The following is a 14059-nucleotide window of genomic DNA, read 5'->3' on the forward strand; positions in this document are numbered from 1 at the left end:
AATTTTAGACACCCAATTGAAAAAATCGATCTAATTGTGCAATTTTAACACTGGACATTATTTTGAGCACTCAACTAAGAAAATTCAAATAAAATTAAGAAATCAACCAGGTTTAGAATAATTTTTAGCATTTCTATAAATAAATTAATCAAGTTAAGCATATATTCAACAACTTATGAAATTACTTATAGTGCTTGCATTTTCAAAAAATACAATTTTTTTAGAGGCATTAACTACAATAATTCAATAATGGAGTACTACTTGTTTTAACAAAAAGAATTAATGACAATATACAATTCCTTGATTTTGAAATTTATAAATAGTGATGATGTTACTTTTTAGATTATTTTTACATTTTACCGTCATTTGTAAGTTACATCACAGAAATCTAAAAGTAATATTACTGTTTTTGAGGGTTAAGATATTTATAAATGATGGTGATGTTACGTTTTAGACTATGTGATATTACTTTTAAACTTTTGTAATGTTACTTATAAATAGTGGTGAAATGTTAATTATAAATAATGATATAATCGCCAAATACAATCTTATAATCTAATTAAGTAGAGTAAAATGTGACCAAACTAAAATCATTTATTGCTCACTGTAAAAAAAACCACTATGAAAATCACACAGCAGATGATTTGTATCCTGCACGCATCTTGCAGTGCTAGAACTGCATGCATCATTCGCTTAAAATAAGCATATTCCTCTCTCTTTGCCTTTCTTCCTTTTGTATTTTTAATTTTTAATTTTAATTTTTTTATTAGTAGAGATTTTCCGGAAGAAAAAGTCTACTCCTACCTTCTTCATATTTCCATATTCATCGTTGGGATCGTAACGTTGGCGAGAACCAAATAAATCCTAAAAATTATCCTCACAATTTGTGAATTGATATGGATCTCTGGGCCGTACATATGAAGAACACCACCAGTAGAAGTCCCTTTTTGCCGAGAAGTAGCTCGACTCCTGAGAAACCCATTTCATGGAATCTGAGAAAGATGGCTGCTTTTGAGATCAGGGTTTTGAGGTGGAGGAGTGTTCCATATGGATATCGTCAATCGCTCGTCGTCAGAGCAATGGGAAAGAAGAATCAAAATAATTCTAATTCCTCTTCTTCTTCGGGTACGTACGTACATACATATTTTCAACGATTTTGGATTCCAAGTTTAATTTTTGGATGTTGTTCAATTTTGGGATTCTGTTGTTCTGCATCAGTGTTGATGATTTTATCAATGTGAGGTCCTGTTTGTTGCTGAGAGAACTGATAGGAGAGAAGAATTTTATTTCTTTAAGGAACAATTACATATTGAGATGTTTTAGTTCTTGAGTGAGTTCAATACACTTCGTCAGATATTGTGCAATACTGTTCAGTTGACTTTTTTTTTGGTATGAAAATTAAATTTTCACTTTTCATTTAGTTTTCCACTAGTTTTTCAACAGCCAGACGGGGCATAATAATGACCTTTCTACTTTTAATTGCAATCTATAGGTTCTATACTTTACTGGTTTCACAAGTTTTAATCTTTTTGCAATATAGTGTTGTGGGCACAAACCAATTACATTTCTGACTTCTCAAATACTCATTGCATGGATGATCTGCTCGATGTAAAACTAATATAAGTTATATAACCAAAAAAGTACCCTTTATGATATCCCTGGTCTGGAATACCTCATGATGGTGACTAGGAACTGGATCTTAGTGACAATAATTAGCAGAAAGTTCCTGGATTGTCAAATTAACTAATGGGTCCACAAGTGATTGAATCCTTTTTTGCATTTTGGGCTTATTAGAATTTGGTTGAAATGTGGTGTTTAGATTGCCAATTAGAAAGTTTACCCAACAGATGCAGGAGAGAAGAGTTTGGTTTGGTTGAGATTCAGGCAAGAACAATGAAAAGAAGGAATAGGTGTGCCAATAAAAAACAGAAGGTATGCAGAAGTAGAAAGTTTTTGAAACAAATGAGTTGAGAGAGAGAGAGAGAGAGAGAGAGATCACATATTCATGTAATAAATAGGATTTGCAATACCAGTAATTTTGAGGAGCAAGCGTGCTCTTTTTTTATTTATTTTTATTTTTATTTTTTGATAATTAATAATTGAATTAAAAAGGCATTCAAAAGCCTGCTCTTACACATTACCAATCATGATTCTCAAAGGAGCTATTACAGTCTATATCAACTTTTATTTGGGCTTGGTGTTATGTGATCCTCTTTAGTTGGGCTTGGTGTTATGTGATCCTCTCCAAGAGTTACTTTATCTATCAGTTACTTAGATGTTTGAAAGAATTTGATTTGGCTATAGAAAGCATAGGTTTCAGAGGGAGGTTGGATAGGTCTAGTACGAACATTAATGTCCCCTTTTTCCCTGCACAAGCATAAATGTATAACAAGAGGCTATATAAATAAAACTAAGTATCCAAACATATGATAAAATATAAGAAATGATGTCGGGAATATTCCCGAACACAAAAATCAACCCGGGCTCGCACGGGGACCTCCCTAGCCCACAAACCTGAAATGAATAAGATGACTCTAAATGTATTTCTAAGAGTCCGTGACTCGAAGAAATGTCCAAAAGGAATTGAATCCTGTGGCACGCATCCCCACACATAAAGATATGCAATGCGTGTAAATCGAAAAATGTGGGCAAAATGGAAATTAAACCCGGTCCTCACACAACTTATTTATTATTATTGTTTTTTCTTCTCTATTCTTTCCTTCTCTCTTCCCGGCCAGTTCAGTTTCCGGCCATTGAGTTTCAACCAGTTCAGTTTCTGACCACTTCTTTGTTTTCTGGACTGTTTCATTTTGTCTGACTAGTTCAGATTTCTATTATATTCTGCCTCTACTTCTTTTTTCTTTTTCTTTTTTTTTTTTTTTTCTTTTTAATTTTTTTTTTTTTTCTGGTCATTTCTTTTTCTTTTCCGGTTCATTTACGTTATTCCGGCCAGTCTCTTTTTCCTGCCATCCTCATTCTCTGGTTTATTTTGTTTTCTTCATTCATTTCAGATTTCTTCCTTCTGGTCTGTTCTCTTCATCTAGTTTGATTATGACATCTAGAGATGTGTACAAGAACGTGCCAATTTGTGCTCAGATCAGGGGAGGACAAGATCAAGATAGAGAACCATGGGGATGTACTTACTGTGGTTGGGCTGTTTATACTGTCAATCACTGTTGGAATCATGCAAAACAGTCTGCTTATGCAAATAAGGTTTCTTATAAGGAGGATGTTCACATTCACATGCCCAATCAGATGTCCAATCTGTTGAATCTGATGTGATCAGTATCCTACATGCTAAATATGCTCAAATTTTATCGCAACAACGGGTGTCATCATCATCTTCTATGGCTATCTCTGCTCAATTAGGTATTGCATCCTCATGTTTATTGCCTGCCACTCACTGGGCCTGGATTATTGATTCTGGAGCATCAAGCCATATGCCTGGTTGCTCTCAATTATTATCCTTCATTCTGTCACTCCTTCTCAGAGCGTCACTTTTGCCAATGGTTCATCATCGAAGGTTTTAGGTTTTGGAATGACAACTTAGTTCTTCCCTATCTTTATCATATGTTTTATATGTTCCTCAATTTCCCTTTAAGTTGATGTCTATTACTAAGCTTACTAAGACACTTGAGTTCTGGTACATTTTATCCCACTTACTGTGTTTTCAAGGATATTTCAAGACAAAGAAAAAGATTGGTATGGGACATGAAACTGGTGGCTTATACTATTTTGATTTTGAACCTCATCCCATGATTTGTGATTCTTTTCTTTCTCCATTTCTGTGGCATTGCCATCTTGGCCACCCGCCACTTCCAGTTTTGCAACGACAAGTCCCAAGTCTTAGTTGTACGTCTTATGTGTCATGTGAAGCTTGTCAACTTAGTAAGCATTATTGCGTGTTCTGCAAATCTAGGATTGATAATCGTGTGTCCATTCCTTTTCAGCTGATTCTTTCAGATGTATGGGGTCGAATAAACATACTTCTCTTAACGGATTTCATTATTTTGTGACTTTCATGGATGACTTGGTTGTTTTAATGAAAGATTGATTTGAGTTATTTTCAATCTTTTAAATATTTCGTAAGAAATTAAGCCTAATTTGGATGTTCAATTCATGTCTCGCGTTTAGATAATGCCAAAGAATATGTGTCAGTTCCTTTTGATACATATCTTCGTGAGAAAGGTATTTAAGTGGCACATCATCAACAATGATTCACATAGCTTGGTCAAATAGTCAACGGGCAAGTTATGTGGCACATGCCACATCATCAAACGGAAGACTTGAAGACCTGAGTTGAGAGTAGGACTCAGGAATACCTTGGATCTGAGGAGGTGCTTGGTTTGGTGGCTGAAGTCTAGGGTCCATCAAGTCAATCCTCGACTTGACTTGTAGAGAGAGAAATACCATATTGACTCCATACAACTTATTCCCGTTTTAGTTAACATTGTTTTATATTTTTTTGAGAAATTTATCTATTTTAATTATTATGTCAATAAACCCATATGTTTGGTCAAAGTATGATATCACCCACTTTCTCACTTCGCCTATAAAAGAAGATGATCCAAGGCCAACAAAGATAGAGCAAAGAGGGAGGAAAGAACCTCCTAAACATTGAGAGCTCTTATACTCTCTTACACCCATGCTCTCTCCACATCCTCTAAACCTTCACCAATGGATTCAATGGTGTAACATGCTGCCATCTTCTCTTTCTCTCTAGTTTGTTTGGGCTTCCACCTCTATCAGTCCACCTTGGATCCTACTATGTTTATCCAATGCCTTCTATATTTTTTTTATTATTATTTGATTTTAGGAAACCACATTTTGGAGACTGCATTGGGGAGGTATTGCCGTATAAATCAAATGGCAAACCAAAAAACAGATTATGCCAAAACTCTTTGAGTTTCCTAAATCCACTTCAGGTTCTATCAAATCAGCCCCTGTTAGTGCGATAACGTCTCCACCATAGTTGTTCGTATGAGCGCAAAAGAAATCATGGGACCGAAAAATGGTGCATGACGCCACTTGGACCCAGGAGGAACTGTTTTTTTTTTCTTTGATAAGTAATAATCAATTAAAAGAGTGTTCAAAAGGGGAACGGGTTCAGAAACAGAATCAAAAGAAGGACCTAAGGACCCATGGAGTCCAAAAGATCAATTAAATCTACAGAAGAGGAGCAATAGCTTCCTTTTACATGGCAAAAAATAGAACGTAGAATATGGAGTTTCAGAGTCGCCAAGGGCGCTTCCTTCCCTTCAAAAATTCTGTTATTCCTTTCTTTCCATATACACTACCATACACAGTGTGGAACAATCCTCCAATAATCACGAGCGTGACATTTGACTTGGCACCCTCTCCATGCATTAATCAGGCATTTGGTGGACTGTGGCATGACCCAATACATGCCAAATAAGCCTAAGATAAGGTTCCAGCAATCGTTTGCCATCGGACAGTGTATAAGGATGTGATCCATAGACTCGCCGTCACGTTTGCAAAGACAACACCAATTGACAATTAGATTGCCTCTCTTCCGCAAATTGTCTAGCGTCAAAATGTTACCCCAAACGGCGGTCCAAACAAAGAAAGCCACTCTAGGTGGTGCCTTGGAGCGCCAAATAGTATTCCATGGAAAGATAGGACCAACGAAGTTAGAAAGGCATAGAAACATGGACCGAACATTGAATCTTCCATTGGAAGAAGGAACCCACAAAATGTCGTCAGTACCTCGTCCGACTGCCTCCTGCTGATACAACAAATCCATAAAGGCATAGATCTCTTTCAGCTCCCAATCCTGAAAAGAACGTCTAAAACGCACGTCCCAAGTAACCCCACTGCTATCAAGCCGATAGCAATCAGCTACATAGGCGTGTCTATAGACAGCTATATGATAAAGTTTGGGAAAGGAGCAAGACAGCAGCTGATCTCCACACCATAAATCCTCCCAAAAACGGATGTACCGACCATCGCGCGCCTTGAATTTAATATGTGAAGAGAAGACAACCCATCCATTCCGGATAAACTTCCACAAACCAACACCTCCCGCTATAGAAACTGGGAGGGAAGACCAATCACCACTTTCCTCACCAAAGCGGCAAGCAACAATCCTTCTCCACTGGCGATGACGTTCCTTGCGAAATCTCCACAACCACTTACCCAAAAGAGCTCTGTTGTTGGATGAGGTTTTCCTCTTTTACGAAGTTCTTTTTCTTGCCCTATTGCACAAACAAAACTCTGACAAGAAAAGAAGAGAATGAAAGAAAGAGAAATCAAGAGAAAAGTGACAATTTTATAAATAGAGCAAATGAAAAGAATTTAGAGCCTTTTCAAAGTTTTTTTTTTTTTTTTTTTTTTTTTTTTTTTTTTTTTTTTTGTTTTGAAATTGATTAAAAAAAAAAAAAAAAACCCAAAACAAAAGAAGAGGTTTTGGGTTTTGGCTTACTCAAACTGAAAGCCAAGAGCTATATTTATATACAAGAATAGGGTATAAAGAAAGGAAACCAAATCAAAGAAAAATATGAAATATGCCAAAATCTACGTGATCCCATGATTATGGGGATCTTATCTACTTGGTCTCATGATAATAGGGATCTTACATAAAACACTTAATAAAAGGCTGAAAACAGCTAACAAAATAATAATAATAATAATAATAATACATATATTTCAACACTCCCCCTCAAGCTGGAGTGAAGATATTAATCAAGTTTGTTGGTTAAGTTGAGACCGAAACTCATTGGAAACATATTCACGACCATTGACAGACCTAATATTCCTAACAACAGTTTTATATTGAGTTTTGATCATTTGAAGGAATTGAGTGAATAAGGGAAAAACTTTAGATTTCTTTTAAAGTAAATATACCCATGTGCAGCGGGAATGATCATCAATGAATGTGACATAATAACAATGCCCCGAAAAAGCAGTAACAAGAGAAGGACCCCACACATCAGAATGTATAAGATCAAACATACTAGGTGCACGATGCATATGAGAAATATAACTGGTTCTAGTATGTTTAGAAAGCTCACAAGTCTCACATTGAAACTTATTATCCTTACAAGCTGTTATTAATGAAGGGAAAAACAGACATAAATACTGAAAGTTTACATGCCCAAGACGAGCATGGCATAAATTTGAAGTCTGAAAACAAAAAATCATAAGACCTAGAAACTGGAAGAACAAAGGCTTGAAGGCTTGAAGCAAGTGGAGGAGGTGTCGGTCGAGGATCCCTAAAGTAGTAGAGGCCATCGTGCTCATATCCGCTGCCAAAAATCCTCTTCGAACATAGGTCCTGTAAAGCACAGTAATGAGGAAAGAAAATTACTACACAGTTTAGTGATTTGGCAAGTTTACTAACAAATAGAAGATTAAATGCAAAGTTAGGAACATGAAGAACAGATGGCAAAATAATATTAGGGGATAGATGAACATCTCCTTTACTACGAATAATAGTGGTTGACCCATCGGCTAGACTAACAACCTGATTAACATGGAGTAGAAAATAATGACAACTCACCAGTCATGTGATCATTGGCTCTGGAATCCAGAACCCAAGTAAGTTTTCCCGCTGTAACATGAAAAGCAGAAGGAGTACGTGTAGCTATTGTAGCTGTGGGAATAGAGGAACCAGCGCTCTCGAAGCTGACTAATCTGGGACTGTAACTGATTGAAGTCCTGAAAAGATGGTGTGAGAGGAGTTGAAGCAGGAGAGACAATAATCTGTGGAGTTGTATACCCATTGATAGTATCGGCTACTGCGACAATGCGGCCACGGCCAGAAGGACGATTGCGAGAAAATTTCTGCTTTAGCTCGGGATGAAGCTTAAAGCAACGATCCTTTACATGACCTGTGGATCCACAATGTTGACAAATAACCTTTCCTTCTGAAAGTCTAGAATTAGCAGCAAGAGCCATCTGATCAACTGGAGTCTCTAGTAAAAGTCTCTGGTAAAGCTACTGGCTGAGAGATCTGACGTTTATGCTCCTCATGGTCAACAATAGCGAAGACATCATATAAATCAGGCATAGGAGAGGTGTTTATGATCTGAGTTCTAAGAGTATCATACTTAGATCATAAACCCATCAAAAACTGGTTGGTATGCTGACGGTCCAGTCTCTTGACAAAAAGAGTTGCAGCTTCTTTAGAGAAATCGGAGAGAGGTTCATACTGTGCTAATTCTTCCCACCTAGAATGGAGGTATCCAAAATACTCTGATACTGACAGCTTGAGTGTCTCCTGAGATGCATGAGCAATCTCCTGATAGAGTTCAAAGATACGAGCGTCATTGCAGGAATGGGCATACATTTTGTTAAGGGCTTGCCACAAACGAAAAACGGAAGTGTGAAACATGAACATATTATAGATATGCTTGTCTATTGAGTTGAAGATCCAACCCAAAATGGTGCACCTGTCCATGTCCCATGCAATATATTTAGTATCCGTCTTTTCCGGTTCCTTGACTAGACCCAAAAGCCAACTAGTTTTCCTTTCCCCTCCAATATAAAGTTAAAGAGAACGGGACCAAGATATGAAGTTGCGCCCATTCAAGAGCACACTAGTCACCCGTTCTGCCGGAGTATGATGTGCCAAAGATAAAGTATGTTGGACCGAGGATAAAGTATCCCTTTGGCTACAAGAATTAGTCATAATACCAAAATAAGGCTGGTCCACACGTCAAAGCAGGAGGAAAGAGAAAAAAACAAGGCCGGAAAAATCGGCACTTTCCTCCAAATATGTTGCCAGACAAACACCGGCAGCCCACAAAGGAAAAAAAAAAAACAAAAAACAAAAAACCACCAACTTTGGTCATAAAAAAACCTAAGTGAATTCTCCTAAAAAATGAGTCAAAAACAGAGGGTTACCCGAGGTGTCCGGCGTGAGGGCTAGGAGGAGATGGAGGTGCGCCGGAGGTGAGGGAAAATGGAGAGAGGGAGAGAGAAAGAGGTGGCGTTGGGGAGGCGAAGGTTTTTGTTTTGCTTTGATACCAAAAAGAAGAGGTTTTGGGTTTTGGCTTATTCAAACCAAGAGCCAAGAGCTATATTTATATACAAGAATAGGGTACAAAGGAAGGAAACCAAATCAAAGAAAAACATGAAATATACCAAAATCTACGTGATCCCGTGATTATGGGGATCTTATCTATGTGATCCTATGATAATAAGGATCTTACATAAAACACCTAATAAAAGGCTGGAAACAGCTAATAAAAATAAAAATAATAATAATATAGATATTTCAACAAAAACGTTAGCAACATTTCCCCATAGATACAACTCTTCATAAAATAGGCAAGGATGACCCTTTAAAGCACAGTCGCTTCAACGGAATGGCTACCTATATGCACGCACCTTTTTTCTCACAATAAAACACATGCGCACAAGGGGACTAAATGTGTGTGTGGTATACACGTATATAACATACAAGACCCCACGCCAACAAAAGTCAAATGCTAGGTTTGCGTAAGAATCCAAAGACAAAATAAAGTCGGGACTACTCAAACCTTAAAGCCAGAAGTCAAACTTCGAAAAACAAACCTCGAAGCCTATTTGAACTTTGAATTAAAACCACGAGAGCCTTGCCTCAAGTTAACAAAACCTCGACGGCCTTGCCTCGAGTCAAACAAAACCTATACGGCCTTGTCGCGAGTCATGAAACCTTGCCTCAAGTCATGGAACGGTTGAAACCTCAACAATCTTGGCTTCAATCACAAAGCCTCGTATGGCCTTCCCTCGAGTCACTAAACCATGATGGCCCTGCCTTGAGTCACGGAGCCTCGACAACTGTTCAGGACAAAGAAAAGCTTAAGTATTGGCATGAGAGGGATATAAGTAGAAGTTCTCCCTCATAGGTCAATATAGAACGCATTTGGATTACGCAGAAGGATTTTGGAATGGAGGATAAGAAGTTAGAACACGCCCATGTGTGGGCACAATCAAGGAATGGTGAAACACATGCCAGACAGACCCCTAACATCGCAATTAATGATTCAGCTAAACAAACTCGAACCATTGGGTTTGACGAAATGATCTGAGGCTATAAATACGGGCAAGCTCTGGGCATTGAAGGTAGAACTCAAGTGATCATGAAATCTCAACAACCTCACCATTGTTATTCTTCACAAACATTCCTACCTTCACCACATATTCCTTTGGTTGGCCTACTTCTCCTACCAGAATCTCTTTCTGGATTCCTCATATTGTATTATGGTATATCCCTTATTTATTACCTATTTATTATCTTGAAAGAACCCAGTACCTATAACCGTTTGCCATCTTTTATGCTGAACGGGAAATCCCCTTACTTTGTTTTGTTTCCTAATTCTCCTTGTTTCCCATTACTCCTAGAGTTTTTGGGTGTTTGTTATGTCCTCAATATCGGACCTGGTTTTGATAAACTTGATCCTCGTGCCACTAAGTTTGTATTTCTTGGTTATCCTTCTCAGAAGGGATACCGTTGTTACACTCCTACCATTTAGCAATACTTCACTAGTGCTGATGTCTCCTTTTGTGAGGCTATTCTGTATTTTTCAAACAAAAGTCCTCTTCTTGATATTACACCTGAGACGTCCTCACCCTCTGTTCCACTTCCTCACCCTCTGTTCCACTTCCTCACCCATCTTTATCTAGTCACTCTGGTATTATTGGAGATTGAAGTCGTCTGCTGCCTTGCCTTGTCAATAGCCTTCTTTAGAGTCTTTGGATCTGACACCATCTACTGCATGTGAGTCTCTGCCTATTGCCCTTCATAAAGGTACTCGGTCCTGTGTCTCTAATCAACCCCTTGCTAATTATGTTTCCTATAAATCTTTGTCACCGCCTTTTTTCAATTTCTCCTCCAAGTTGCCGCTATTTTTGCTCCTAAGAATGTGCAGTATACTTTATTTCATCCGGGCTGGCGGAAAGCAATGGAAGATGAAATGGATGTCTTACATCGTAATGGAACACTGAATCTTGTTCCACTATCTCTTGTTACCAGACCTGTTGGTTATAAGTGGGGTATATATTGTGAATATCTTTTTGATGGTTCCATTGAGCGTTTAAAAGCGTGCTAAAGGTTATACAGAGACCTATGGTGTTGATTATGATGAGAACTTCTCTGTTGTTGCCAAGATTTCTTTTGTTCGTTTTTTAATTTCTATTGCTGCTAATCGTAACTGGTTGTTGTTTTAGTTAGATGTTAAAAATGCTTTTTCACATGCTGACTTATTTGAAGAAGTCTATATGAAGAAACCACCTGGGTTTGTTACTCAGGGGGTGTGTCGACACAGTGTCTATCATCTAAAGAAAGCCTTGTATGGTTTGAAACAGTCACCAAGAGCTTGGTTTGGAAAATTTTCTGAGGCAACATTAGAATTTGGTCTTCGTAGATGCTAAATAGACCAATCAATATTTCAACTAAGGAGAAGGGGACAAATTGTGGTTAACTGCTGCTTTATGTGCAAGAATGATGAGGAAACGGTTGATGACCTTCTTTTTCATTACCCGGTGGCGCGGGATTGTTGGATTCCGTATTTGGTCTTCCAGATGTTTGATTGAGGCGCTTAGAAAGGTTGTACAGTGGGGGTTCAAGTCCGTGATTTTTGGAGGGTTACACCTTTATGCGTTTGGTGGTGCATTTGGCTTGAGAGAAATAGGAGATCTTTCGAAGGAAAGGAAAATCCTATTGCATCTTTGAAGTTCTCCATTATTAGCACCCTTTTTTGTTGGGTTCTAGGGAGAAATTGTAAATCCATAGAGCAGATTGTTGATCTTTTGGGTTCTTCGAGGGTTTAGAGGCCCTTTTTGGCCTTTTGTAGCTTTTGAGGGATACGTTCCCCTTTTAAACGCTCTTTAATACATTATGTACTTATCAAAAAAAAAAAAAAAGAAAAAAAAAAATTCAACATATTGAAACAGGTTACATTTTTCTTGTAGTATTTGCGGTTGACATTGTTGTCATCAATGATGACTCTATGGTCAATGGTCATTGTTAAGTTGAAATTGTTTCTGCAACATCAATTTCAGATAAAGACTTGGGTAACTGGGGAGATAGATGACAAAGGATAAAGACCATCCCTACATAGGCCTTGAAACAAAAGAGCACCAGAGGTTAGGCCTTGAATGTAAAATCTTTGTGCATAACAGGAAAGATGGACATTATTATCCTGAGTGAATTGGGCAACAGAAAGTAGGTTCTTATGCATAGCAGGAACATGGTAGACATTGTTAAGCTGAAAGGAAGAAGAACCAACAGAGACATGTTACCCGTATGAGTGAATAGGGAGGTGAAATCCATTGGCAAGATAAACTGAATCGGGTACCAATTCAGGTCATGAACTGTAGCTGGCTGATAATTCAGACATGGTGGTTAAAAGGACTTAGGTAAAACTTGTTGCTGATAACTATGCACAGGGAATGGTGACAGGCAGGATTGAGTCAGTCAGTTGTAGGATGAGCACACCAACAACGACGCTGGTGGGGAACATGTCCGGTACCATTGCACAACTGAAAAAACGAACTGGAAATGCGAGTACAACCCTGACCCGAGCCACGATTGTTGTTGTTGCAACCCCGCGGTTGTGGTTCCGATTCCTATGGTTGCCCCCTCGATTAACAGAATTATTGCCCTGTCTGATAGCAGAAGATGTAGAATAAAACCCAAGAGGAACAGAAGACTACTGAGCTAGAAGTGTAGCCTGAGGATGTGGAGTAGGAGTAGAAGTTTGAGCCTCAAAGGACAGTAGTGGAGCTCGAAGTTTTAGAAATGATGACAACGGCTGAAAATGCGGTGTAGCTGTCATAATCATCTCATAACCCATATCCAAACCCCGAAGAACACAAGTAGCTAAATAATCATTGGATATAGGCTGACAAATAGAAGTTAAGGAATCAGCCAACGACTTGGCGGACTTGGTATATGAAGAAATAGTCAGAGATGGAGTGGTTCTCGTTGGTGAGAGACAAGAAGCGGAATCGAAGTGTAGAGGCATGAGCAACAGATTGCTGAGAGAAGTGTCGTTCAAGATAGCTCCAAACATCTCGTGAAGTGTCGTTCAAGATAGCTCCAAACATCTTGTGAAGTGTGGAGGCCAACAACCAATCCCAGAATGGGCTCAGAGAAGATGGCATTGAGAAGATTAAGGATTGTCTGATCAGTGCGAGCCTAGTTAAGTAATCTAGGTTTGGTACACTGGGTTGGCCAATAGTCGTCGTGAGGAATTCCGAGGGCGCATGATAAGAGCCTGTAACAACCCTCACCCTATCTAGACACAATATTGTCTGTTTTTGGCTCCTACAGACCAGAGACTTCCCAGGGGTTACCCATCCTGGTACTACTCTAGGTTAAGCACGCTTAACTTTGGAGTTCTGGTGGGTTCACAGCCATCACGGCTTTAAAATGCGTTTTGTCATAGAAGGGTGTTGAATCTACATATAGCACTTGCCCCATCCACACCCAGGCGATGTGGGATTGTGTACCTGTAGCTTGTCCAGTGTGGTAGTCTACTGGTGCCACCTGCACATGCTCACACACACCCGCCCTCAAGGTGGCCACGATCACCCCCCATTTGGGGCCTAACGTCTCCATTGGCCACACTTCCAGTTAGGTTAGGCTCCAATACCATTTGTAACAACCCTCACCCTATCCAGGCACAATATTGTCCGCTTTTGGCTCCCCCAGACCAGAGACTTCTCAGGGAGTCACCTATCCTGGTATTACTCTAGGTTAAATACGCTTAACTCTGGAGTTTTGGTGGGTTCACAACCATCACGGCTTTCGAAACACGTTGTGTCATACATATAGCACTTGCCCCATCCACACTCAGGCGATGTGGGATTGTGCACCTGTAGCTTACCCACTGTGGTAGTCTATTGGTCCCACCTGCATACGCTCACACAAACCTATTCACAAGGTTGCCACAGAGGCATCAACTAAGCACCAAAAATTCTGCCCAACCAAAAAGGGCTTGACTTGAGAGCACTAAAGGAGATAGTTTGAGTTAGTCAATTTAAAAGTCACCAAATTGGTGATGTTAAGGACTGAGAACAAGGAACAATATACCATAGAGGTTTTTGGAGT

The 14059-nt window shown here is 38.9% G+C and overlaps 1 protein-coding gene across 1 annotated transcript in view; it reads left to right on the forward strand.

Moving 5' to 3' along the window:
- The first annotated feature begins 661 nt into the window (after positions 1-661).
- LOC132273538 (uncharacterized) overlaps positions 662-14059 on the forward strand; it is a 30057-nt gene continuing 16659 nt past the window's right edge. Inside the window, exon 1 of the mRNA XM_059774498.1 lies at positions 662-1125. Coding sequence (XP_059630481.1) covers positions 897-1125 — 229 coding nt within the window. The 5' untranslated portion in view covers positions 662-896. The remainder of the gene's footprint in view (positions 1126-14059) is intronic.

Source organism: Cornus florida, unplaced genomic scaffold (assembly GCF_030987335.1).
Source record: "Cornus florida cultivar Cherokee Brave unplaced genomic scaffold, ASM3098733v1 CherokeeBrave_3.0.0_Hap2_Chr09, whole genome shotgun sequence".
Lineage (NCBI taxonomy): Eukaryota > Viridiplantae > Streptophyta > Magnoliopsida > Cornales > Cornaceae > Cornus > Cornus florida.